General features: G+C 42.2%; 1 protein-coding gene across 3 annotated transcripts in view; it reads left to right on the top strand.

Annotated features, from left to right (window-relative positions):
* anapc1 (anaphase promoting complex subunit 1) overlaps nucleotides 1-27,353 on the top strand; it is a 232,455-nt gene extending 205,102 nt beyond the window's left edge. For all 3 annotated transcript variants that reach the window (XM_072246952.1, XM_072246951.1, XM_072246958.1), the window contains 4 exons: nucleotides 2,550-2,645; nucleotides 6,138-6,333; nucleotides 25,850-25,984; nucleotides 27,043-27,353. In XM_072246952.1, the coding sequence (XP_072103053.1) occupies nucleotides 2,550-2,645; nucleotides 6,138-6,333; nucleotides 25,850-25,984; nucleotides 27,043-27,158 (543 nt within the window). In that variant the 3' untranslated portion in view covers nucleotides 27,159-27,353. The remainder of the gene's footprint in view (nucleotides 1-2,549; nucleotides 2,646-6,137; nucleotides 6,334-25,849; nucleotides 25,985-27,042) is intronic.
* Nucleotides 27,354-27,894: the final 541 nt, after the last annotated feature.

The following is a 27,894-nucleotide window of genomic DNA, read 5'->3' as shown; positions in this document are numbered from 1 at the left end:
CCATCTGTAGAATTGTAACTCTCGCTTCTAGCGACTTAGTATAGGGGATGATAACCCCTGGCCCAGCCAAACTGAAAAAATCCCGTTTGGGTGGATACTGCGTGATGTGTCCCCTGTTACAAATCAGTACCCCGAAATAACAAACAGTATACAATATGCGATTAAATGATTGAAGTTTATAACTCTTTACTTTCACTATATGGTTAGTAGAGAAACAAAATAAAAGGGAAAAAAGGGCCCAATCTTATTAAACAGTCTGTGCGCAATGTTGGAGCTCACTGATAAGCTGATCGTTCACCATCAACCTCCTCCGATCGTCGTTGCCCTTCGGACCCTCGCTCAGAGTCCACCCTGTCCGGTGGTCTACCAACTCTCTCCGTTCATGTCTTCTCTCCTCATCTCTCTCTCTCTCTCTCCGGCAAAAGCCTACGAAATCAACTCCTTCCAGATTCACAAGACAGGGCAACAAAATCCTGATTGGCTAACATGCATACCAAAGTCCTGTTACCTCTAGCCATAACCCAAACATTGCTGCTACAGAGAAACAGTTACTTCAGCAGTGAACATTACAGAGAAGCCATTTCATCAGCCTTAGCTGTGAAACATTACAGAGAAGCCATTACAGTGCGTTACATTGTCTCCCCACCAAATTTAGTCATGCCCTCATGACATTGAGATAATTCGCCAACCATTCCTGCAAAACACTAAGCCCAATCCAGGTACAAAAGGCAGTGACATAGCTCCCCAAAACAGTAAAGATCACGCCCTGTTCCCTTGGCGCTACATAGGCCAACCTATCCGGTGGTCTCCTAATTCTTTGAGCAGTGAAACATTACAGAGAAGCCATTACCGCGCGCTACATAATTTATCGTGGTGAATATTCTCCCAAGCCTTAGGAGGGTATTCCAGGATGGTCTCCCCGGCAACATTGAAATAGCAATGATACCTCTGGGATCAGAATGGTGTGTCACTTACAGGAGAGTCCACGGGACATATTTTTCTTGGTACCGTCTTTATATATCTATCTATCTGTTTATTTAGTGGTACAGCAGGGTGTATGCCATTCTGGCTCTTCGAGCCATACTGCACCAGCAACTTCACAGCCCCAATTTATCCTAACCTAATCACGGGACAATTTACAATGGTCAGTTAACCTAGCCGGCACATCTTTGGACTGTGGGAGGAAACTGGAGCACCCGGGGAAAACCCATGCATTTCATGGCGAGGACATACAGAGGCTCTTTACAGATTCCGCTGGGAATTGAACTCTGGACTCCAGAATGCCCCGAGCTGTAATAGCGTCACGCTAACTGCTACACTACCGTGGTGCCCATCTTGTAGCAGTATGTTCTAGAAGTTGTGAATGGGGAGGAGCCTTGTTAAATTGAAGCAGTGGACCCTGTGGTCACTGTTGTATAACATATCAACAAGCAATGATTGTGTCTTGAGATAGTTATGTGCTCTGCACCAAAAGAAATGTGGGAAATTGAAGCAAAATAATATTTAGAATAGAAAATTAGCCAAGTCGTTTGGTTTGGGCTTCGTTATGTTTCTAGAACCTGTAGGCATCCAGATATTATCTACCTGCTGTGCGTGCCTTGTGGATGATGGAAAGGATTAGGTCAATCACTCAGTGACTGAATTGCATTTGTGGCCACGCGATTTGATGTGGTTGGGTTTTCCGTCACTAATAAAACCCTAGATTCTTAATTCACCTCAAATGAGTTGGTCAAGAAGGAATCATTTTGATGATTCTCTTGGTAAATAGTTATTTATTGTGCGCTTGGTTTAACTGAAAGTAAAGCAAAAGCTGAAGGCAGGTCTGAGATCAGCTGACCATCAGGCTGGGGGAGGAGCAGGAGGTGGGGTGAGAGAGAAATTTCTGGTCGAAATGGCTCTGCTGCTGGAACAGTTACATTTGTTTTCCTAAAGATCACAAAGTAATTGTAATTTTCAGTAGCTCAGAGTCTCCAGGTAAAGCAGCACCAATGAAATGTTCAGGTACAGCTTTAACTTGCTGGTATGGGAACCTTCAAGATCTAGGATTTAATTCTGCGTCACTTCTGTTTTTTTTCCATCAAAGAAACCATTAATTGGATTCTACTTTAATTTTCTTTTAAGTCAGAAAGGAGGTGAGAAATTTTCTTCAAGAATTCCATGTGATAATCACCCTTTGGTTTGCAGCTGAAGATATGGAGAGCGAGGATTTAAAACTCAGATTCAGTCTTACACCCAGCACTACTGTCCCACCGCCTCAGACTACGATTAGCTCGGGCTATTGTCCCCTTAATTTGCAACCAATTGGACCAAATATTAATGCTGAAAGTGTCAAATATTCAAGTTTATAACTAGCCAAATCAGATTTTTTAATGCATTATATTCATGCTGAAGTATACTTAAGGTCCAGTGTGAAGGAGCTGCTATTATTTATCCATGTTTCATCAATATATAAGAAACTGCAGAATATATCATATTGCTTACTGTTATAATGTACCTTTTGTATTGTTAATAATATAGTTTTAATCAATAAACCTGTTGTGTTCCTTCAGAAACAGGAAGTGCTGGACTTACTTTCATCGATCCTGTACGAGTGTGTTACTCAAGAGAAGCCGGAAATGCTGCCCACGTATATGGCCATTGACCAGGTAAGTAGTTATCTTCTATAATTTTCATTGTTTTCTTCTCAATACAGTTGAGGAAATTGCATTTCCAAATATTAAACTTAAAACCTTCCATTTCATCATGTCTGTCAGCTCTTTGTGATGCAAATCCACTACTTTGCACAGCTCCATGTTCTCCCTGTAGCTTCATCCGCAAATCTCTTAAAAGATGCTCATTGTACTAGAACATTCTGTATTCTATCTCTCCCCTTAAAGATGTTTCTCATGATCCCTTTCTCCATGGTTTTAAATTAAAAACCTCTTGTCACTCTCCCCAGGTAGAGGGAATAGTCTTATCTACCTTCTTACATACAATGTTAAATCTTGCATTGAATCTTTGGTCTAGATACTCCAGTTTCTCAAGAACCTCTTTAGAACGTCCTTATTTTCATTCTGATGAAATTATACATCATATGCTCTATTTATTGCTTCTACTTATAGTGGATTCTGGTTAATTGGGCTATCAGTTAATCTGCACAATTGCTTATTTGGAACAACTCTCAAAGAGGAAAACTAATCAAGAAAATAGCTGGAATTCCCTTTCTTTATTTAGGACACATTGCTGCTTAATTGGATCAGGGGACTGTTGCTGAACAGTCTCTAACTAGCATCAGTTGCATGCACTTGTGTGGCCATTAGACCTACACCATGCTTAGACCAAACGGTTTTTAAATAGCATCAGTTGCATGCATTTGTGTTCAAAACAAAGTGATTTTTGTCACTGATAGTCAGTGAGAAATGAGAAGTAAGACAATTCAGAACTGTTTTACTCACTGCGGTTTCAAGCATTCAAGCTTGGAGATGCCAGAAACAGCCAGAAGTGAAAATGAAATAATTTCACTACTTCAACGAAGAATTTGAAGTTATCAACATTCATCATGAACGTTACAATGAAAATGAAGATTTGAAGGATTTCACATCAAAAGCATTGTGTGAAGGCAGTTAATTTTCTACACTGGGTGTTTGTGCTGATTGTGTTCATTTATAATCAATCAAAAGAACACGGTAGTGTAACTAATATATATTTATAGTACTGTAGTACTATTGATAGTGTTCTAATTTGTTCTGTCTTTTATTTAAATACATAATTTGCTCCTCAGTTAAATGGTAGTTTATCTTTTTTTATATAGCTTTTTAACTATTTCCATGAAACTTAGCCAATTGGGGCAGCCGCTTAATTGGGCCAAGATGTACTTGTCCCAATTAACTGGAATCCTCTGTATTTCTGTAAAGGAGCTACCCAAAACTTTATGCATTACCCTGTCTTTGAATTCATTGAAGGAACACCAGAATGGGAAGCTATTTGGTTCTCTGTTCCTTTCTGCTATTCAAGGTAATGGTCTGTAGCAAAACTTAAATACTCATTATTTTCCCCTTGTGTCTCTTAATGTTGTTTGTTTAACGTGGGCCTACTTTTTTTAAAGACCTGGATTAAGTTCCACCATAGCAGCTGATGAATTTAAATTCAATTATTGAATAGTCTGGAGTGATCAAAAACCCATCTGTGCCATTAATGTCTTCTTAATCTGGATCCTTATCTGCTTCAGTCTGTATCTGGCCCCAACTCTGAGGTGAGTTCTGAAACAGTCGGCTACTTTGTCTAGCAACTGTGGAATGATCAGATGAACCAGCCGGCAACAGACCTACATACAGATCCAGCTCTTTTGATTTGGTGCAGTCGCCCTCATGCACCAGAAGTGGATGAAATGACTCACAGACTTATCATGTATGGGCTGACATAATCACAGGATTATTACTTTCAGTTAACATCCCACTCTTCGCCATATTGGATACATCTAGTTCCACCAGCTGGACAGATTACTAAAAGTAGGACAGGAGAATAATTGAGTAAGTGGCCCCCGTAATCTCATGGCACAAGGTTACACAGAGCCAAGGAAACCTGTTGATTGTTAATGTCCTTCCTCAGCTCAAGGAGCTCAGTGCTGTCCAGTACATAGCAGCCCAGTTGATTGTTACCTTCTACATGATGTCTCTAAGTATCACTACTTGTCTTTGTGTTGACTAAGTCCCATTTTTCCTTTGAAAGCATCCTCTGCCATGGGTGTGACTCTCCCTTTGGGCCAAATGTGTAGATCTGCTATTTCAAAGCTGAGCATCATGAAGTACGGAATTGTGTTCTACCACGTTCTGTAACTTCACGACCAGCATGTCCCTCAGTCTGCTATTACTGTCAATCCAGTAAAGAATCCTGGTTTAGTGATGTGTAGAAGACCAGAGCAGGAAAAGCTTAGAAATGATGTCCCAACCAGAACATGGAGCTCATATTTGTTAATTGAGGAAGGAGCACCTGAATCACTGCCAAACTTTCACAGAAACAACAGATCAAATCAAAACTCTGCTTCTTGATGCTTGGATTTAAAGGAACATTTCCATTCTCTGCAAGGGTGTAAATGCAAATGATAAAGCTAAAGTGAACTAGCTGCATCTGGACTTGCCTGCTGAATTTTACCCTCCCCCTGAGTTTCCCATTGTTACAGAAACTGATCAGCCAAGTTGATTCATTCCTCGTGACATCAAGAACCCTAGAAACACGCAGCATCCCAACATGGTTGTGAAGCTGTCCTGCTGCTAAACTGTTGCATTGTAGCTAGAAAATGCACCATCATCTACCAGTCCAAAACAAAAATTTTCTCCATGTCCAGTTGTCTGAAAAGCAGGACAAATTCAGTCAGGCTAATTACCTGTCCAAGCAGCCTACCCTCAATAATCCACAAAGAGATGGAAAGTGTCATCATAGGCTTGAGATTCTGCAGAAGCTGGATATCTTGAACTCGGCAGGTCAATCTTTGGAAAGAATTGTCGGTTGTGCTTTCAAGTAGCACTTACCAGCCTTCTGCTGGCTGGTCACCTGTTTGAATTCCACCAGGACCATTCCCAGACATATTGCAGTCTAGGTCCAGAAACAAGCGGCAGAGCTGAATTTCACATTGAGGGTTGGAGTGATAGTCTATCAAATGACTCTTGGCACCAAGAAGCCCTAATAGTGAGTCAACAGGAATCACGGGAAACGTTCTACTGGTTAGAATCATTCCTCAGGTAAAGCGAATGGCTGTGGTTGTTGGAATCAATAAACTGTGCCCTAGAATATCACCACAGATTGATTTACATAATCTTCTTCTGGGCTCAAACATCTTCAGATGATTCATCAATGACATTCCTTCCATCATAAAGTCAAAGATGTGATTTGCAGGCACATCAAGTGAGCCGACGTTTGGAAGCTTTTCCAGAGTTGTTCTGTTGATGCTCACCAAGTATGCCTCGAATAAGGAGGTAGATCCATCTGACATTTGGGCACCATTTAAATCACAAGATGTATCCAAATGGAAGAAACATATTTCAATGACTGCACTGCATCTTCTGAATTAGTGCCTTTAGAATCAAATAATTTGCATTGTATAATCACTTAAATGTGACAGCACAGGGTGACATTTAATATAAATATTCTTCCCGTTTCAGGCTGTCAGGCGATTAGAGCGGAAAGAAATGTCGGAAACCTTTGAGTTGTGGCAGATAAAACTAGTGCAGCAGTTCTATAACTCCATTTCACTCCAGGACAACTTTAAAAACAGCAGCAGGGGACTTCTTATCAACTCTGAGTTCCTCCTTGCAATGAAGAGTTCGTTAGATAGCACCCTGGATCAGTGGCTCCATGGTAAGCAAGTGCAGTTGTTTTGTGAAAAGAGTGACACTCCTGACTATTTTGGCTTGGGATGATGAGTCACTTTAAAGTTAATCTTTGTACAATCTTTGAATACAAGATATTGTTATTTTAAAACCAACTTAAAATTTACAAAAAAAATTGGAGGGTGCGTGAGATGTGGAAAAAGGAAATTGGATAACTCTACGATTTGACACTGTCTTACAGACTGGTAGGGGCTTGGTTGTTTTGGTGGGGGGCGACTAGATTGGTATTGGGTGTCGTCTTTATCCTTTGAAGGCTTAACTCTGACATATCCTGACTGTGGCCTCCTGAACTATTTCAAAGAAGTTCAAAAGAAGCTTAAGGAACCACCTCATTTTCTGTTTGGATATATTGTGACATTCTAGATGTAATCTTGACTTCAATCATTTCTGATTGCCCACTTTATCTGCTTGTTTCAGAACCGGCCATCAATACTAATCTTTCTCTCTCCACTGACGCTGCCTGGTTCGTGGGACATTTCCCACAGTGCCCACCTGCATTTCACAGCTTTTAGACCTTCCTTTGTTTGTTTACTGTCCATCTAATCTCCCTTTAAACCTGTCAACCAGATAGCTTCATCGCAGTAACCGTACTCTCACCATTTCAGAGATATTTATTTTGTCCTTTTCTCCCCTAAGTTCTCTGCAACTTAAAGCTCATTTATTTTCCTTCATGGTTCCGATAAATGTGTCTGGCCCTGAAACTTTAGTCCTGTTCTTCTCATTGTTAACCGTTTGCTAAATTTATATCAGCCTTGGAAGTAAGCTGGAGCAGGTCATGCTTGCCACAATAAAGTCTTTTATTCCTCGGCAGGCAGGAAACAAACGTTTATCCTAACCATTATCTCATGGGTCCTGCCACAAGGTACCAATGAATGATAACGGTTGATGATGAGACCAGCCACAGCTTTCAATTTTCCAATAGTTTGCCAACAATAAGGACACAACCAAGAGTAGTACTCCTTTAGCAATACATTGGAGTACCATATTCTTTCAATTATTTATTGAGATACGGCATAGAGTAGGCCATTCTGGCCTTTGAGCTGTGATGCCCAGCAACCCACTATTTAACCCTAGCCTAATCATGGGACAATTTACAATGATCCATTAACCTAACAACCGGTACGTCTTTGGACTGTGGGAGGAAATTGGAGCACCCAGTGGAACCTGGGGAGGACGTGCAAACTCCTTACCTGCAGCGACAGGAATTGAACCCGGGTTGCTAGTACTGTAAAGCAGTGGGGTAACCACTGCACTATCATGGTGCCCCAGATATTCTTATCTGGAAGAGGAGGGCAGAAGAAATAAATTGACACAGGAAGTCCTATGGTTTATGTCGGTTTATTTATGCCATTAGCCTGATTGAACCCTGCTTTTGATTTCATTAACTGAACGAATGAAGGAGAGTAGCAAGGGCCTGTGAAAGCTAAGCGCACATCACTCTACGCTTCAGAGCAGTCGGTAAATTAAGAAGTAAAACTTCAATTTTTGGTCATGCCTGTGTCTAACTTCCCCTATTTTTGTCGAAGCTAAAGAGGAACCCTAAGTGTTATAATATTGTTGCTGCTGTCATTTTGCCTGCATGTTGCACACATAGCCCTCGTGAAGAGTAGGGGGAGCATCTAGCTCGAACAGTATGGGTCGAGGGTGTCACTTTGCCAGTGCAGCCAAAAGCTTCAGACTGACAATCAGCCTGAAAAAGACGGAAGTTTTGTACCAACCGGCTCCTGGCTCAAGCTATGAAGAACCAACTGACCTCATTGATGACACTCGCCTCGACGAGTTTTGCTACCTGGGCAGCATAATAACATCCTTGGCTTCCCTGGATGTAGAGATTGAGTCAAGAACCAGAAAAGCCTGCTTTGCCTTTGGACAGCTGAAAGGTCGAGTTTGGCCACAGAACATCAGGTTGGCCACCAAGTGCAAGGTATACAGGGCCGTTGTCATATCAACCTTGTTATACACGTAGCCCCCCCGGCAAGCCTCAGGGTTGCTCAGCTCGCTGTCATCTAGGGAAACAGCCCCCACAGATGTGAGACATGGTGCCCATATCAGAGACACGTACACCAGCTTGACCAACTGCAGCAGCATCACCTACGTTCTCTGATGTAGATCACCTGGCGAGACGAGGTCTCCAATACCGAGGTCCTCTCTCGAGCCTTGGTGATGTCAGCCCAACAGCGCTGGGCAGGACATGTTGTCAGAATGCCTGACGGAAGACTGCCCAAGGGCATCTTGTATGGCCAACTGTCCAGTGGTACCCGAAAACGAGGAGGCCAGTGACTACGGTACAAGGATGTTCTGCACAGGAGCCTCAAGAAAGCTGACATTGCCCCATCAACATGGGAGGATCTGGCTTAAGATCACTCACATTGGAGGGACGCCATCAGAAAAGGTTTGTTGCTGCTGAGAACAAGCTCAACGAGGCAACAGAGGAAAGGCACAGGAAGCGCCACAACAGAGCTTCTGCCCCTGCTGCCCCTCCAGGCCCCACCTGCCAAGTATGTGGCAAGCAGTGCCTGTCAAGGATCGTCCTGTACAACCACTCCAGGATGCACATATCAAACCCCACTAACTGACTGAAAGGAACCATCATCATCCTATGGGATGGATAGCCAGAGAGAGAAGAGCTCACATTGCCAATCTGATAGTTCACATTGTTGCTCACATTGCCTGTCTGGTAGTTCACTAAGTATATGGAAATTCCAAGTAAAATACTCCAAAATTTACATTAAGCTTCATAAGCAAATTGGCAAATGAAGAAGCCAGAGTCAAAAATAAGTTTACATTTCATTATCCATTGTCCATTCGTCTCTCCCCTCTAATCTCCCACCTGGCACATATCCCTTCGGGCGACAGAAATGCAACATCTCCTCCCTCACCTCCATTCAGGACCCCAAACAGTCCTTCCAGGTGAGGCTGCATTTCACCTGTGTATCTGTTGGGGTTGTCTATTGTATCCAGTGCTCCCAATGCAGCTGCCTGTACATTTGTGAGACCTGATGTAAATTGGGGGACCGTTTTGTCGACCACCTCTGCTCCATCTGTCAAAAGTAGAATTTCCCGGTGGCCAACCATTTTAATTCCTATCTTCATTCCTGTTCCAGCATGTCAGCTCATTTTGTGGCAATGAGACCACTCTCAGAGTGGAGGAACAACATTTCATATTCCGTCTAGGTAGCCTCCAATTTGATGGGATGAACATCGATTTCCCCTCTTGGTAATTTTTTTTGTTCCCTCCCCTTCCCCTCTTCTTCTATTCTCCACACTGGCCTCTTCCTCTTTCTCCTCACCTGTCTATCACCTCCCACTGGTGTCCCCTTTCCTGCCCTTTCTCCCATGGTCCACTCTCCTCTCCTATCAAATTCCTTCCACCCCAGCCCTTTACCTTTCCCAACCACATAGCCTCATCTATCACCTTCTAACTAGCCCTCCTTCCCCTCCCCCCCCCCCCACTTTTTTTACTTCTGGCATTTTTCCCCTTCCTTTCCAGTCCTGAAGAAGGGTCTCTGCCCAAAACATCGACTGTTCTGTTATTTCCATAGATGCTGCCCGATCTGCTGAGTTCCCCCAGCATATTGTGTGTGTGTGTGTGTGTGTGTGTGTGTGTGTGTGTGTGTGTGTTTGTGTTTGTTCTTTATTTCCAGCATCTGCATAAGCTCTTGTGTTTACCTTTCATTGTTTCAAATCAAGTTCCCATAATGCATAAATCCAGTTCAATTTCTTGTTTATCCTTGATGCTTAATTTGCCCAGTGATATAAATCTCTATTTTTTGACATTTTATTCAGAATTGTTTTTGTTTGAGGAAACAAAACTCAATTTATAACCCAGAAAACAAAAATTTGCCAACTTGTGCAAAAATTAGCTTTATTTTATTAATTTAGGATCCAAACTGCAAATTCACGTGCCATACTGTTTTGTGTAAATTGTTTTAAAATCGGAATATAGAGGGACTGGTATGCTGAAAAACTCTGCCTTTTATAATTAAAATGGAGAATGCTAGCCACACTCAGTAGATTGGGCATTGTCTGTTAAAAGATGAACAAAGTTAATGGTTTGTGCCTGAGACCCTTCATCAGAACTGGAAACAGAGAAAATATTTTAGTTTTCAGTAACGGCGAAGGAAGGTTTGGCCAAAATGTTCTCTGATAGGGTGAGACCAAATGAGTTAATGTGGTATTAGAATTCTGATAGTATGGAACACAATATATGTTTCTATGTGTTTTTCTTTATGGTGACTCACTCTGAATAAGGTCTGTGCTTGCACACTCTATTTCAATAGAATCCATTATCAGTTTCTAACACTCTGAAAGCATGCTATTACTTAGGCACTAAGTAAGGAAATCAAAGCTACAGAACTGGCTAAGGATCATAAATCTTGCATGCCTGAGAGTATACAGTCAGTCTCCTCTGCTGTCTTTCTAATGTGTTAAAATCCATCCTATAGTGTGCTGTCCAGAAGGGAACACATTACTGCAGTCAGGCCTGAAATTGCAGCTTATGAAGGATTGGCATAACCTTACTGATTTTGAATTGAAGTATCCCTCGGTACAATCTCCAAGGCCTCTGCTCTCTCCCACACCACTTCCAGCATCTCCTCCCCTGGGTGACCCCTCGGCACAAAAGTCTAGTCCGTGCTACAATCAAGACTACGCATCTCCACCGCCGCTCTCCCCAATGAGCTAGTGAACTGAACTTGCAGTGGTTTACATTACCAAACTCAACAAGGTCTTGTGATCACAAGAAGAATGTTTGTTAGACTGCAAACCGTCCCAAGTCCAGCTCCTCTGCTATCGAGCAACCTCACTAATGAGTTAGACCTGCTAGTTAGTACTTGTTAAAGTTAAAGTCTGTCCCGAGCTTTATAAGCTCATCAGGCCGGAGCTTATGCTGGTTTCTGTGACATGAAGCGACTGAGAGTACCAGTCTACCCCTCCCCCCCCGATAGGATGCCAGTCTATCGCGAGGTTAACCCCCAGCATTTTGCCGGTACCCATTTTCAGCTGGGCAGACTGAAGCAGTGTGTGGTTAAGTGCACAACACGCTGCCTCAGCTGGGGCTCGAACTCACCACCCTTCAGATCGCTAGTCCAACGCCTTAACCACTTGGCCACGCACCTCACTATGCAGCACTTGATGTTCGTAATAATCAGCAGTGACTTGCAATCGTAAAACGGAAGTAAAGGATGAACAATTGCACTCTTGGTTGGACCCTGAGTGGCCACTGCTACCAAGTGCACCACCATCGTACCAGATCTTATCTGCACACAATGTGTAGAACCCAAAAGCACTGAAGTTTTGCCAACAGAACAATCCTGGGTGCATACGAGCCCTTCAATCTAACCTGCCAACTGCAGAGCCCACCAGCTGCTTCCTACATTCGGGCCAAATCCGCCATTACACATCCAAGTGCTTCTTAAATTATACTATTGTACTTGCTTCAGACTACTTCCTCTGGTAGCTGACTCCATATACTCACCACACAATGTATGAAAAAGTTGCCCCTCAGATCCCTTTTAAATCTTTCACTACTCCCTTTAAACCTATGTCCCCTAGTCTTGGACTCCCTTACCCTAGAGAAAAGACTGTTACCATCCAGCCCATCTATGCCCCTGATAATTTTAAACGTTTCTATGAGGTCACCCGTCATTTTACTAAATTCCAAGGGAAAAGACCCAGCCTGGCCAGCTTCTCCCTGTAACTCAGTCTGTTTAGTTCTGGCAACATCCTCGTAAATCTTCTTTGCACTCTTTTCAGTTGAACCAGGTCTTTTTTATAACAGGGTGGCCAAAATTGTACATGGTGGTCCAAGTGCAGCAATACCAACAAGCCAACTGGGTCATATAGGGCCCTTTGTTTTTCATAACCTGCTGTTTGGGGCTTTGCTGGAGTAATGAGTTCAGTTCTGGGCACCACACTTAAGGATTGTTTTAATGGCTTTAGAATGGCTTTTATCACTTTAGAAAGAATGCAGAGGAGGTTTACTGACTGCTGCTTGACATGCAGGATTTATAGTCCTCAGCCAATTCTGCAGTTTTGGTCTCCTTACCTAAGAAAAGACATACTTACCATGGAGGGATTGTAGCAAAGGTTAGCCAGACAGACTCCTGAGATAGTGGAATTTAAGTGTGAGGAAACATTGTCAGCTAGATTTGTACTTACTGATGCTTAGAAGAAAGCGAAGGGATCTAATGGATATTCAGATCATTCTGATGGAGTTAAACTGACTAAGTGTTGCAAGGATATTTTTCTTGCCTTGGGTTCCAGTAATAGGCTTTAGGGTGAAAGATTTAGGATAAGGAATTTTTTCATGAAAAGGTGGTGAACCTGTTAAAATTTGCTGCCATTGAGGGCTGTAGAGGTCATGTTGTTGAATATATTGGAGAAGTGGATAAATGAATTTCTGGATGTAGATAGGGAGAGAATGGGAATATGGTATTGATGCAGATGATCATCCATGAAGCTGTTGAATGATGGAACAAGCTCAAAGGGCCAAATAGCCTATTCCTGCTCCTGTTTCCGTACATTCCTGTGGCAGGAGTGTTGATAGATTATGGATGGCTTCAGTGAAAGGGAGTCTGTTTTCTGTGACTCAAAGGCGAGTAATGAGGAGAGACAAATTCAAAGTGATTGGCAGAGCAACGCTGATTTGGGCTCAGTTAGAGTATTGTATCTGTTGCCGGTTACCACAGTACAGTTAATATACGGAGGCATTGGAGAGGGTCTAGAGTAGATTTACAAGAGTGTTCCTGGGATTAGTTGGAGAGATTGGGACCTTTTCTTCTGAAGAAGGACTGCTGAAGGAAGATCTCATTGAAATGGGAATGGACAAAATAGATAGTGGGAAGCTGTTCCTATTGGTGAGTACTAGAGGTCACAGGTATTTACGAAAACTGAAAAGAATTACTATGAAATGAGGAAAAGCTTTTCTAGTGCAATAGAAAGTGAGAATCTTGAATGAACAGCCAGCATCTGTGGTGGAGACAGATTCCACTGTGGCCTTCAAGGGGGAGTTAGGTAAATATGTTCCAAGAAAAAAATTGCAAGGTGACGGGAGGCTGGTTGATTGGTATGAAGCCACTGAAACATTCTTAGAGAGCCATACCAGAAGCAGTGGGATGAATTACATCCTTTGTTGATATAACTATTGTCGGATTCCATGGTTTTTCATTCAATAGTTGGGTCACTTTTTCTTCTATAATTTTACACCAGGTGTGAACATATTGCCATTGTAGTTCCTTAAATATTAGCCATTGCCTATCCAGTTCCTCAATCTGTTATAGACGTCTTACTTCTCACATTTTCATAGTTTCCTTTGTTTAGACTTGGGACCCGAGAGATAAGCTGAACTCCTTCAATCTCAGTGAGGATTCTATCATGTTGTGATCACCCTTCCTCAAAGCAGCAAGGTTATTAACTTTTCTTTTATACAGCACCCAGTGTAGGTAATCATGTTACCTCTTTATCTGCTCAAAATAGTAGTTCAAAAATGGTCTCTATGTACTCTAGCAATTCCTGACCACACTATTTTTGCTGATTTGGATTGAATCGTCAATATATTACTAAATGCATCCAGACTATTGTCGTCCCCTTGCTACATACTTTCTTGTTTGATGCCACACTCTGCATTACTATGACTGTTTGGAGACCTATCACAACTTCCACCCCAGCTACTTCATTGCTCCACCCAGTTGGATGTCACATCTTCATTGTCTGAACTAATAACCCCCTCCATTACATTGATTCCATCCTTTACTAACATTGCTTCCATCTGCTTTTCCATTACCACTGTTGAATATACTCAGGGTTTGGTTCCCATCCTTGCATCACCCCTGTAGCCATGTCTTCATATGGCATTCGTATTGCATCCGTTTATAATCCATTCACGTACTGTGAATCCATTCACCCTGCTACGTGTGCCTTGACAACTGAGATTCAGCACTTTTAGATTTACTGAAGGTATGGTCCACTTGATCAAAGAGTCGTCACAGGTTTGAAGAACAAAGTCATTGCCAGCACCAGTGAGGTGTCGTTCTTTACTTCCTATTTTGGTCCTCAAAGGCAAATGAGTATACTTGGGCTTTGGTTAAAGACAGAATAGGACTCAGGGAATTAATTCCCCGACTGCCAAGAATTTAACACTGTAGGTGCTGGGTCTGGATAATGGAAGACCCAATGCCCATGGAGCAGGCAGTGAGTAGAAGAGAGAAGACATCTGAATGGTTGTCACTGGTGCTTATGGTATTAAAAACCATAAAATGGCTGATAATTGTTATAAACAATTTAATACAGATGAATAATGAAATCAAGTCATACTGAGAACCAACACCCCCCACTACTGCAAGATCTGTATATAGTTTTGGTCTCATCTTAATAAAGAATGCATTGGTATTAGTGATAGGCAGGGAAAGGTCACAAGAATAATCCTTTGGAAGAGGAGGCTGAAGTATGAAGGAAGGTTCAGCAAGTTGGGTGTACACTCATTGGAGCATAGTAGAACAAAAGGTGATCTTATTGAAGTGGATAAGATTCTGAGGAGAATTGTGCTGAGATAATGTTTCCCCTGATGGGTGTGTAGCCCCCCTGGCCAGCCTCAGGGTCGCTCAGCTCGCTTTCGTCCAGGGAAACAGCCCTCGGCCCCGCCAAACTGGATAATAGTTTGTGTGGATGCTGTGTGATGTACCCCACCCCACCCAAATAACAGACAATACACCAGATACAATTAAGTGAGTTACAGTTTATAAATATTACTGGAACTATATAATTAATAAATAATAAAATATAAAAGGAAAATAAAAGGCACCACACTTATCAAAGTTCAATCTCTTCGTGCACAAACAGTTGGAGCTCAGGACCCTTCTTTTTCACCCTGTGATCCCCTCAGACCACCTCGATCTGCCGCCTGGGACCGACAACGGTGGTTGACCAGACGCTCCATACGAGTCTGTTTCCGTCTTCTCTCCTCTCCGAACACCCTGGACCTCGGACTCCTGCTCAGGGTCCGACCCCATTAAGGGACTCTCAGCACCTGGTCCATCCTCTGTCTCTCTGTCCCACCTTCTCCCCAACAACCCGCGCATCACAATATCTTACAGACACACAGAAAGCATTACAGCTATCCCAATTGGTTCGTAACACCCTCTTATCAATAACATGATCCAAACAAACTACTAGCAGAAGGACTTTCTCAGCAGTTAACGTAACAAAGAAGCCATTCCAATTATAACAGAACAAAGAAGCCATTTTAATTAGACTACGCAGTAACATAAAAGAAGAAACCCCTTACGGGTGCATAATTTCAGAGTAAAGGGTTACCTATTTTGGATGGAGATGAGGGGGAATTGCTTCTTCCTGAGGGTCCCTGATGCTTTGGAATTCTCTGATCCACGGAACCATGAAGGTGGAGTGATTGCATTTTCTTTTCAAAGTAAATATCAACAGACATTTAAACCACTAGGGAGTGGAGAGGTTTGGGAAGAGAGCTGGAAAGTGATGTTGAGAGCGAAGTTAGATCATATTCGAGTTACTGAGTTGTAAAGCACAGAACAGGATCCTTCAGCCAACCACATTCATACTGATCTTTTTGCCTATCTACGCTGATCCCACTTGCCAGCAGTAGGTTCATATCTTTCTATGCCTTGTCTATTGTTTGTCTCAGTAGAATCAAGAGGTTAAATTAGCCAAATTCATGCATTTTATATCTGTCATGTTGCAATTACAGCTTCCTGCTGTTAGTGCTGTGAGAGTCCAAACACACTGTTATATATTACTAACTGCAGACTTTGTCAGTCATCACTGTATAATTTGATAGGCTGGATAAGATGAGCAGTGACTTCTCATAAGGAGTCAAGTTTCATATGAACTTGACTCCTTGTGAAAATGGCACCATGGTTGCGTAGTGGTTAGTGCAAAGCTATTACAGCTCGGAACCTTCCAGACTTATAGAGTTCAAATTATATTTTTACACAACCTTGAGTGCAATTATTAGTGTTCTGAAGCTTTTGATTTCTAATAATTTAATTTGGTAACTTTGACCATTTTAATCATTTTCACCACAAACTGCACCATCTTTAATCAGTTTTGAATATTTTCCCTGAACGAAGATTCAATTATTCATGAATTTCTCATTAGGTTCTATAATGAATTGGAACAGGCTTTCTGAAGACGGAGACAAATGACATCATCAAGTAGTGCAACCTCTCCCCTCAACTTGACAGTAGCAATGCAACCTCAGCAGCACTTCCTGTCGCCAGTCATCCTGCTAACTGTGACAGGAAATAGGTCATGCCCTAGCTCACCACCAATTGGTTTTAGTTTCATATTTTTGGCTTATGTGTTTGGCTTCTATAGTGGATACAGCCCAGTCCATCACAGGTAAAGCCGTCCCTACCTTTGAGTACATTTACACGGAGCATTGTTGCAGGAATACACGGAGCATTGTTGCAGGAAAGCAGCTTCTATCATCAGGATCCCCCACCACTCAGATCATGCATTCGTCTTACTGCTGCCATCAGGAAGAAGGTACAGGAGCCTTAGGACTCTCACCACCAGGTTCAGAAATCATAAGACCATGAGATATAGGAGCAAAAGTAGGCCATTCGGCCCATTGAGTCTGCTCTGCCATTCAATCATGGGCTGATCCAATTCTTCCAGTCATCCCCACTCCCCTGCCTTCTCCCCATCCCCTTTGATGCCCTGGCTAATCAAGAGCCTATCTATCTCTGCCTTAAATGCACCCAGTAATTTGGCCTCCACAGCCACTCGTGGCAACAAATTCCACAGACTTACCACCCTCTGACTAAAGTAATTTCTCTGCATCTCTATTCTAAATGGACGAGCTTAGATCCTGAAGTCCTCTTGTCCTAGACCCCCTACCATGGGAAATAATTTTGCCGTATCTAATCTGTTCAAACCTCTTAGCATTCGGAATGTTTCTGTGAGATCCCCCCTCATTCTCCTGAATTCCAGCGATTACAGTCCAAGAGCTACCAGATGTTCCTCAAACAGTAACCCTTTCATTCCTGGAATCATCCTTGTGAATCTTCTCTGAACCCTCTCCAATGTCAGTATCTCTTTCTAAAATGAGCCCAAAACTGCACACAATACTCCAAGTGTGGTCTCACGAGTGCCTTACAGAGCCTCAACATCACATCCCTGCTATTATATCCTATACCTCTAGAAATGAATGGCAACATTGCATTCACCTTCTTTACCACCGACTCAACCTGGAAGTTAACCTTTAGGGTATCTTGCACAAGGACTCCGAAGACCCTTTGCATCTCTACATTTTGAACTCTCTCCCCATTTAAATAATAGTCTGAGCATTTATTTCTTCCACCAAAATGCATGACCATACACATTCCAACATTGTATTTCATTTACCTCTTCTTTGCCCATTCCCCTAAACTATCTAAGTCTCTCTGCAGGCTCTCTGTTTCCTCAACACCACCCGCTCCTCCACCTATCTTTGTATTATCAGCAAACTTAGCAACAAATCCTTAATCTCATAGTCCAAATCATTGACATACATCGTAAAATGCAGCACTCCCAACACTGACCCCTGTGGAACTCCGCTGTCAACTGACAGCCGGCCAGAATTGAATCCCTTTATTCCCACTCTCTGTTTTCTGCCGATCAGTCAATGCTGCACTCATGCTAGCAACTCCCCTGTAATTCCATGGGCCCTTATCTTGCGAAGCAACTTCATGTGCGGCACCTTGTCAAAGGCCTTCTGAAAATCCAAGTACACCACATCTACTGCATCTCCTTTGTCTACCCTGCTTGTAATTTCCTCAAAAAATTGCAGTAGGTTTGTCAGGCAGGATTTTCCTTTCAGGAAACCATGCTGGCTTTGGCCTATCTTGTCATGTGCCTCCAGGTATTCTGTAATCTCATCCCTAATAATCGATTCCAACAACCTCCCAACCACTGATGTCAGGCTAACAGGCCTATAGTTTTTCTGTTGCCTCCCACCCTTCCTAAATAACGGAGTAACATTTGCAATTTTCCAGTCATCCGGTCCAATGCCAGAATCTATCGATTCTTGAAAGATCATTGTTAATGCCTCCGCAGTCTCTCCAGCTACGTCCTTCAGAACCTGAGGGCCCATTCCATCAGGTCCAGGAGATTTATCCACCCTCAGACCATTAAGCTTCCTGAGCACCTTCTCAGTTGTAATTTTCACTGCACATACTTCACCTCCCTGACACTCTTGAACGTCCGGTATACTGCAGATGTCTTCCACTGTGAAGACTGATGCAAAACATGCATTCAGTTCCACTGCCATCTCTGCGTCTCTCATTACAATATCTCCAGTGTCATTTTCTATTTGTCCTATATCTACCCTCAACTCTCTTTTACCCTTTATATACTTAAAAAGCTTTTAGTATCTTCTTTGATATTAGTTGCTGACTTCCTTTCATAATTCATCTTTTCCTTCCTAATGACCTTCTTAGTTTCCTTCTGCAAGTTTTTAAAAGCTTCCCAATCCTCCTGTCTTCCCACCTGCTTTGGCTTCCTTGTATGTCTTCTCTTTTGCTTTTACTTTGGCTCTGACTTCACTTGTCAACCACGGTAGTGTCCTTCTTCCATTCGAAAATATCTTCTTATTTGGAATATATCTGTCTTGCACTTCCCTCATTTTTTGCAGGATCTCCAGCCATTGCTGTTCTGCTGTCCTTCCTGCTAGTGTCTCTTTCCATTCAACCTTGGCCAGTTCCCCTCTCATGCCATTGTAATTTCCCTTATTCCACTGAAATACTGACACATTCGAATTCAGGTTCTCCTTCTCAAATTTCAAATTGAACTCGATCACATTGTGATCACTGTTCCCTAAGGGTTCCTTAACCTTAAGCTCTCTTATTATCTCTGGATCTTTGCACAACACCCAGTCCAGCACAGCCAATCCCCTAGAGGGCTCAACAACAAGCTGTTCTAAAAAGCCATCCCTTAGACATTCTACAAATTCTCTCTTTTGAGGTCCAGTACTGGTCTGGTTTTCCCAATCCACTTTCATGTAAAAATCCCCAATGATTATCATGACATTGCCCTTCTGACATGCCTCTTCTATCTCCTGCTGTAATTTGTAAGCCACATCCCGGCAGCTGTTTGGAGGCCTGTATACAACTGCCATAGGGACCTTTTACCCTTGTCATTTCTTAACTGAACCCATAGAGACTCTATACCTTTCGATCCTATGTCATCCCTTTCTATTGATTTAATATTATTTCTTGTACTCGGGGCCACACCACTCCCGCTGCCTACTAACCTATCTTTCTGATACACTGTATATCCCTGGACATCCAGCTCCCAATGGATACCACCCTTTAGCCAAATTTCAGAGGTGACCAAAATGTCATACTTGACAATCTATAGCTGAATTTCAAGATTGTCCATTTTATTTCTTACGCCGTGTGCTTTCAAATATAAAATTTTCAATCCAGTATTTGTTGCTTTCTGTTTTAACTGCACTATGCCTCTATTGCCCTGTAACTCAACCCACTGGCTGTGATTATGCCTCATCTCCTGCCTGTCCTTTCTATCATCTCTGTCGCACACTCCTTTGATTTATTTCTGTTTTCCCCTTCCTCAGCCCTATCACTCTGGTTCCCATCCCCCCCTTCCAAATTAGTTTAAACCCTCCTGATCAGCTCTATTAAACCTGTCTTTGGGTTCAGGTGTAACCTGTCCCTTTTGTACAGGTCGTACCTCCCCCAGAAGAGGCCCCAATGATTCAGGAACCCAAAGCCCTGCCCCCTACACCAGTCTCTCAGCCACACATTAATATGCCTGATCATGCTATTCTTGCGCTTGTTAACACATGGCACAGGCAGCAATAGTGAGATTACTACCCTGAGGTCCTGCTTTTCAGCTTCCTACCCAACTCACTGAATTCTCTCTTCAGGACCTCCTCCCTTTTTCTACCTATGTCATTGGTACCGATGTGTACCAAGACTCCTGGCTGTTCAGCCTCTCCCTTCAGAATACTCTGCACCCAACCTGAGACATCCCGTACCCTGGCACTTGGGAGGCAACACACCATGTGGGTATCTCTATCAGGCTGACAGAACCTCTTGTCTGTTCCCCTCACTATGGAATCCCCTATAGAACAGTTATTACTCCTCAGCCATCTGGCTGTTGAACCAAAGGGAATAACTTCACTTGCCCCATCATTGAAATGTTTCCACAACCAATGGACTCACTTTCAAGGACTTTTCATCTGATGTTCCCAATATTTACTGCTTATTTATTTATTATTAACAATATTTATTTCATTTTTATTTGCACGTTTTGTTGTCTTTTGCACACCAGTTAAATGCCCAAGTTGGTTGTTTGGTCTTTCATTGATTCTGTTATGGTTATTATTCTATTTCTTGGTCTGTCCACAAGAAAATGAATCTCACTGTATATGGTGACATATATATACTTTGATAATAAATTTACTTTGAACTTTATGAGACTGGTTCTGACCCTCAACGTGCTCCATAAAGGAAAGGTGAGCTTTGAGGGATCAGAGACTGGCTACATAGGAAAGTGCACTGAGGATGTTACCGAGATTAAACACTACACTACCAGGATGTAACAAATTAATTCAAAGTTCAATGCACATCTATTATCAAAGTACGTATTGTAGTCTGCAACCATGAGATTCATCTTGCAGGCAGCCACAGAACAAACCCCACACAAGACCATCAAACTCCCAATGTATGATAAAAAGAACAGGCGATAAAAAGTAAAGAAATACATTAGCCGCAGAGTCAGCGCTGTGGCCGATGGTTGCAGGTCACAGCTGCAGAGTCAGCTCAGCACTGTAGCGCCTTGATGAAATCAAGCAAATAGTCAAAAAGTAAACAAAAACACAAGGACCATGAATTGCAGGGTCCCCGAAAGTGAGTCCACCAGAGCTGCGGAGCGCATTCTGCGCTGAGGTGAATGGAATCCGTCCACAGGCCCGATGGCGTGGAACCCACGACTCCTGCACCTTCGACAACAGCAATGCCTCCCTTCCTGATAGATTAAGTGCTTCTATACCATTTGACGCAATGAATGATGTGGCATCCTTTTCAATCTTTTCATTAGTTTCAGCATCATATACATTACAGAAAAATAGATACAGAGAAATTGGGATTACATTATTGAAAAGATAGTTTAAACAAATATAACCTCAATTGACATATAATTCACAAGCCTCCCAAAACCTCAAAAAGTATAGCTCTAATATGGGGAAATAGAAGATAAAAATGGAAAAAATATCATGAAAAAGAAAAAAAAGAAAAAATTTTTTCCCCCAAAACAGAAAAAAAAATCTAAACTAACTAAAGAAAAACTAAACTAACAAAAAGAAGAAGAATGGGCTATTATGATACCTCAGATAAGACCAATTAGTGTCATTAACTCCGCTCCTCTCCCCGTATATAGAATAACAAAGTAGAGTTGGAAAGGGTCAAATTACATCATATGAAAGTATTGAGTAAGTGGTCTCCAAATCTCTTCAAATTTAATAGAAGGGTCGTAAATGACGCTTCTAATTTTTTCTAAATTTAAACAAGACATAGTTTGTGAAAACCATTGACATGTAGTAGGAGGATTAATCTCTTTCCAATTCAGTAGTATGGATTTTCTAGCCAGTAGTGTAACAAAAGCAATCATCCGACAAGCTGACGGAGTCAGATGATGTTGTTCTATCATTGGTAAGCCAAAGATTGCAGTAATAGGATGGGGTTGTAGATCAATATTCAAAACAGTTGAAATAATATCAAAGATATCGTCCCAGTATTTCTTCAGCAAAGGACATGACCAAAACATGTGAGCTAACGAAGCTGTCTCAGAATGACATCTGTCACATACAGGATTTATATGAGAGTAATAGCGAGTTAATTTATCCTTGAAGATATGAGCAAATGATGTGGCATTGAGGAAGGCTCCCTGTACTCCTGAGGAATAGTCACCCTGTCTGGCCACAGCTGAGATGAGGAGGACACTAGCCAGGGTAAACCCATGCAAAACTGCAGGGCCGGACAGCGTATCTGGTCAGGTGCTGAGGGACAGTGCATCCCAGCTAACAGAGATCTTCACAGGTATCTTTAATATCTCTTCAAGACAAACCACTGTCTCTACAGGCTTTGAGGCTGCCACCGTCATTCCAGTGCCCAAGAGAGCAACGGGAACTGGCCTAAACAATTACCGCCAAGTGGCACAGTCTTCAACAATCATGAAGTGCTTTCAGCAGCTGGTAATCAATCGTATAAAATCCTACCTTCCAGCTAGTGGGTAAACTGTCCTCATTGGGACTCGGTACCTCTTTCTGTAACTGACCTTGGACTTCTTGACGGAAAGACCCCAGTCAGTCCGAGTTGACAACAACATCTCAAGATCCATCACACTGAGCACTGGTGCCCCCCAGGGCTGTGTGCTCAGCCCGCTGCTGTTCAGCCTGCTGGCTCATGACTGCACTGTCAGATCCAGCTCAAGCCACATTATTAAGTTTGCTGCTGGCGCAACATTGGTGGTCTCATCAGCAACATTGATGAGTCAGCACACAGACAGGATGTAGGGAGACTTGTCAGATGGTGTGAGAACAACAACCTGAGTCTCAAAATGGACAAGGCAAAAAAGATTATTGTAGTCTTTAGGTAGGCGCAAATCGATCACTCTCCAGTGTACCTCAATGGCTCTGCCATGGAGAGAGTGAAGAGCACGAAGTCCCTTGGTGTGCACATATTGAACGATCTAACCTGGATCCACAACACCACTTCATTTGTCAAAAGGCACAGCAGCATCTATACTTTATGAGGAGATTGAGGCATGCAAGTCTCCCCGCCTCCCTTCTCACAACTTCCTACCAGAGCACCATGGAGGGTGTACTGTTGGCTGCCTCATTGCATGGTACGGAATCTGCAAGGCAACAGTCCGCAAGACCCTACAGAGGATGGCAGAAACCTCCGGGAGGATGATGAGGTTTCCCACCCTGCTCTATGTGACATGAATCGGGAGCGTTGCAGCTGATGACCTGAAGCACTGTTGAGGATCCCTAGCCATCTCACCACCTCTTTGACCCACTGTCATCGGGAAGGAGGTACAGGGGTGTCAGAATAGGGACTCCAGACTGGATAAATGCTTCTTCCCTCAGGCCATGTGATTAATGAATATGCCACCACCACCAAGGTCTCGTCGTTAGGACAGTGAGTTGTGTACTGTCCATCTAAAAGAAATGGTGAAGGATATAGTAGATGCATTTGTAATAATTTACCAAAATTCTCCAGACTGGAAGATCCTTTCAGATTGAAAAACAGCAAATGTTATGCCACTGTTTAAAAAAGGATATCGGCAAAAGGCAGATAACTATATTCCAGTTAGTTCGATGTCTGTAGTCAGGAAAATGCTTAAAGCTATCATTAAGGAAGAAATAGCAAGACAGTTGGTTAGGAGCAGTTCCATCAGGCAGACACACATGGATTCGTGAGGGCAGGTCCTGCTTGACAAACTTTCTGCAGTTTTTTGAGGATATAATGGGCACAGTGGATAGAGACGAACAGATGTTGAAGGAGTTCGATAAGAGCACCACATAAAAGATTTAGCCATAAGGTAAAATGCATGGATTCTAGTTTGCTCCTTGTGTTGTTAGCTGGGGAGGACCCATGCCAATGGTTACCCCACAGCATCAATTATAACTTAGTTTTGAAAGTATATTTCTGGAAGAATTAGAACAGGGAAAGCATGATAATCAAGAAAGGTCTTTAAATAGCTTTTGAAAAGGGGTTGAGAAATGACCAGGCATCGTGGATTTAAATCCCACATGCAAAATTTTGTCTTAGACAAACTCAGAACACAAATGCCAAACTCAAAGGCAGTTCTATCCCACTGTAACACACACAAAATGCTGGAGGAACTCAGCAGGCCAGGTAACATCTATGGAAAAAAGTACAGTCAGCATTTCGAGCTGAGACTCTTCGGCAGGACTGGGACCCCACTATTATCAGACTCGAAAACAGTGAGCTCTTGCTCTTCTGATCTCCCGATCTGCCACATTTTACCCCTTGCTGTTTATTTGTCCACCTGCACTGCACTTTCTCTGAAACTGTAACGTTATATTCTGCATTCGTTTTTTCTTTTTTCCTCAATGTGTTGATTTGGCTTAAGGGCAGGTAAAACAAAATCTTTTCACTGTGTCCTGGTACACGTAACAATAATAAACCAATACCAACACCTCTTTGTGAGCTGTTTCCAGGAATGGTTGTCCATTTTATTTTTCAAGAATACTATTGGTTAAATGATGTTGTTCAGGAAGGGAAACCTACCACTGCTACCAAATGCCTACGAGTGTCTACAATTCCACATTTTATATTCACTCCTCGCAGCTTAAAATATTTTCCTTGCTTATGGTCACTACTTGGGAGGGTGTCACGCACATCTGGATCCTGTTGGAGTCAAGTACCAGGAGATAAGCATGATCTGCAGCTAATGATAAATTTATGCACTTTAACCTGCTCTAAGGTAGTTTAGCAAGTCGATTAATTTTAAAAGGAATTAGATTAGGCCAGGGGTTCTCAACCTGAAGTCCACAGACCCCTTGCTTAATGGTATTGGTCCAAGGCATAAAAAGGATTGGGAAACCCTGGTCTGGAAGGTGCCCCAAGAATTACTGACATTGCTGCATATTGATCAATGAGACCTGGTGGAAGTTTATAAAATTACGAGGGGCAAATGTAAGACAAGTCATAATCCTTTTTTTTACCAGGGCAGAAACGTCAAATACTAGAGGACGTGCATTTAATGTAAGAGGATGCAAGTTCAAAGGAGATGTGTGGACCATATTTTGTATGGAGAGATTGGTGGGTGCTGGGAATGTCCTGTTAGCTGGTGGTGGTGGAGCAGATACGGCAGTGACATTTAAGAGGCTTTTAGGCAAGCATATAAATATGAAGGAAATAGATCACGTCCAAGCTGATGAGGTTTTTTGTGGGCTGAGGGGCCTGTTTTTGTGCTGTACAGTTCTATCTTCTTGTAAGTGGCACAATGAGAGATCAAGAGCAAAAAGGCAAATTAACTGTTAGAGGTAGATGTGAAGAAGAAACTTTCTGATGTTTAAAACATTAGTTCATTAGAGGAGTAAACCCAAGTGTATCAACAAATAGCAAACTGGTGATACTCAAAAGATAAGTACCACGAAATCAGTTACTAAAGACACAAGAGATTGCAAATGCCGGAATCTTGAGCAAATAATAAATTGCTGGAGGAGCTCTACACACAGAGCAGCTTTTGTGTGTGTTGGGGGGTTGGAGGTGGTGCTGGGGGAAGAAGAGAAATCACCAATGAAATGATGATTCCTCAGTGTTTTAGGTCAAAGCTCAGGACTGAAAAGTGGTCAGTAGAAAGAGGGGAGGGCTGAGAAAGGGCCCAGTTGCAGCTCGCAGAATGTCACTGTCTTCATGTGGATGAAAATGATTTGAATATCTTTGTACTTTCCTTTTCCAAACTACCATTTTTAGCATCGGGAGATGTGCTGTTACATTCCTACCTAAGTAATCAGCCTGTAGAGGAGTCACAGATTGCCATGCTGGCATGTTTCTTGGTCTATCATTCAGTGCCAACACACCAACAAATCACATCTACAGGGATTGAAGGTAAGGGCATAACTTGTTCTTATGTCTGATCTGGATCTGGATGCACTGTCTAAAACTAGATTAAGTAGGGGCCTTCAGAAGGAAATTGGGTTAATATCTGAAGGGGAACTCTCAGTGAGTGAGTGAGTGAATTTGTTGGGTAGGTTTTCCAATAATCTGACAGAGGAACGCTGGGACAAATACCCTCTGCTGGTGATGTTCTGATTTCTAGATCCGTTTGCAATTGGAAAAATGCATAAACACACACTGAAGAACTATATTGAAATCATGAAGTTATGCTAAAAATAAAGCTGGAAAATTTAAAAAAAGAACTGTTTGCAATTCTGTTTTGAATCATGAGAGAGTTTTTAACTTTTGAAATCCTGAGGAGTTTAGAGGGACTGCCTAAACATTGAAATGGTCTCTCAAGAGGCTGTCAGGAGAATTTTCAAGGGCATGTATTTGTGATGATTGGTGGAATGACCAGGAGTAACATGGGGAAATCATTTCAACAAAGCAAGTGATTGACTGCACAATAGGTACAGGTAAAATAGCTGCCTTCAAAAGTGATGGAAGTATTGGAATATGGGGAAAACAAGAACTTCTAGGTTTTCCTTTGAAGACTCAAGGAGCTAGATGCTACCTTTTGTGCCATTCTGTCCTTTGATTTTAAGAAGTTGCCTTTTGAAAGAGCTGTGAAATAGACAAGGAAGCTCGAACACTGCAAGATCCTACATAGGGCATTAATGGCTACTTTCAATTTGCTGCACATTTATTCCTATTACGCATCAGGATACCACAAACTCCCAATGTGGTCTGCAACTCATTAACTCGTTCTTTTATGACAGTTGCCAAGGGAATAATGTTAGCTGGATGCTGGAAGAATTCCACGCTCTTTCCCAAAGATCCTCCAGAATCTTAGGTCTCAAGGGATGGAGTTTTAATTAAAGATCTCATTGTGAGGGGAAGTCCACACATCTTATTGCATTTATTTTCAAATTATACTGACTGCTTTGTGGTGACTTAAAATTAGTATAAGTCTTTTCACTCACACACTGCATTTTTGTTTATCCCTTTAGGTACTTCAAGTTTTTCAGAACTCCTGCTGAAATTCAGCCAGCTACGTTTACCTGTGCAGGCGCTGTTGCGGTTAGCTCCAGTGATTCTCGGTAATCCCCAGGCAATGTTAGTTTGATTTCCACTGACCCTCATCAACAGCTCGAAAACCAGTAGGACTGCTAATGGAATCTTTTCAGTCTGGTAATGGAGTTGATTGTTCTCAAACTAAAGCACATGATCAAATACTACCACATTACTGTGTATTAACATCAAATCATAGGTGTGTATCTGTTGACTAAACATGGATTGTCTGTGAATAAAGGCGTCTACTTTTGCATTTGCTTGTGATGTTTTCCCTTATTGCAAAATTTGCTTTGTTAACCTCTGGAAAGAACAGATTGAAAAATATCCCATCTGGTCCCATGAGGCAGTCATATTTAGGCAATGAACCTCCCTGTTTCTATGCTGTACAACTTTCTGATTCCCTCCAACCAGGTATCCATGCAGGTTTCTTGGAGATGCTAAAGAAAAGAGAACTGATTCGGAGGTTACGGTACTCAGAAGTTGGCTAGGCAAGCAGGTCTGGAAAACTTCTTCAAAGTTCCAAGTAAGTTTATTACCAAAGTACATATATGTTACCATATACAACCCTGAGATTCATACTCTTGTGGGCATACTCAATAAATCTGTAGCAACTACTCGAACAAACCAACACCAGTTAGAGACTAGGTACGGCAGGAGTGGGGGTTAATCCTAGTTGACTCGCCTTCCATAGAATCCAATAATAATAATGTTCAAAGTTGAAGAAGTGAATTTGATCCTTCCTAGAGAAGCAATCTTGAAGTGATAAAGCTAATGAAGCTAAAACTGTG

Source organism: Mobula birostris, chromosome 2, assembly GCF_030028105.1.
Source record: "Mobula birostris isolate sMobBir1 chromosome 2, sMobBir1.hap1, whole genome shotgun sequence".
Taxonomy (NCBI): domain Eukaryota; kingdom Metazoa; phylum Chordata; class Chondrichthyes; order Myliobatiformes; family Myliobatidae; genus Mobula; species Mobula birostris.
Note: the sequence above shows the minus strand (reverse complement) of the source record. Positions and strands in the feature narration are given on the sequence as shown.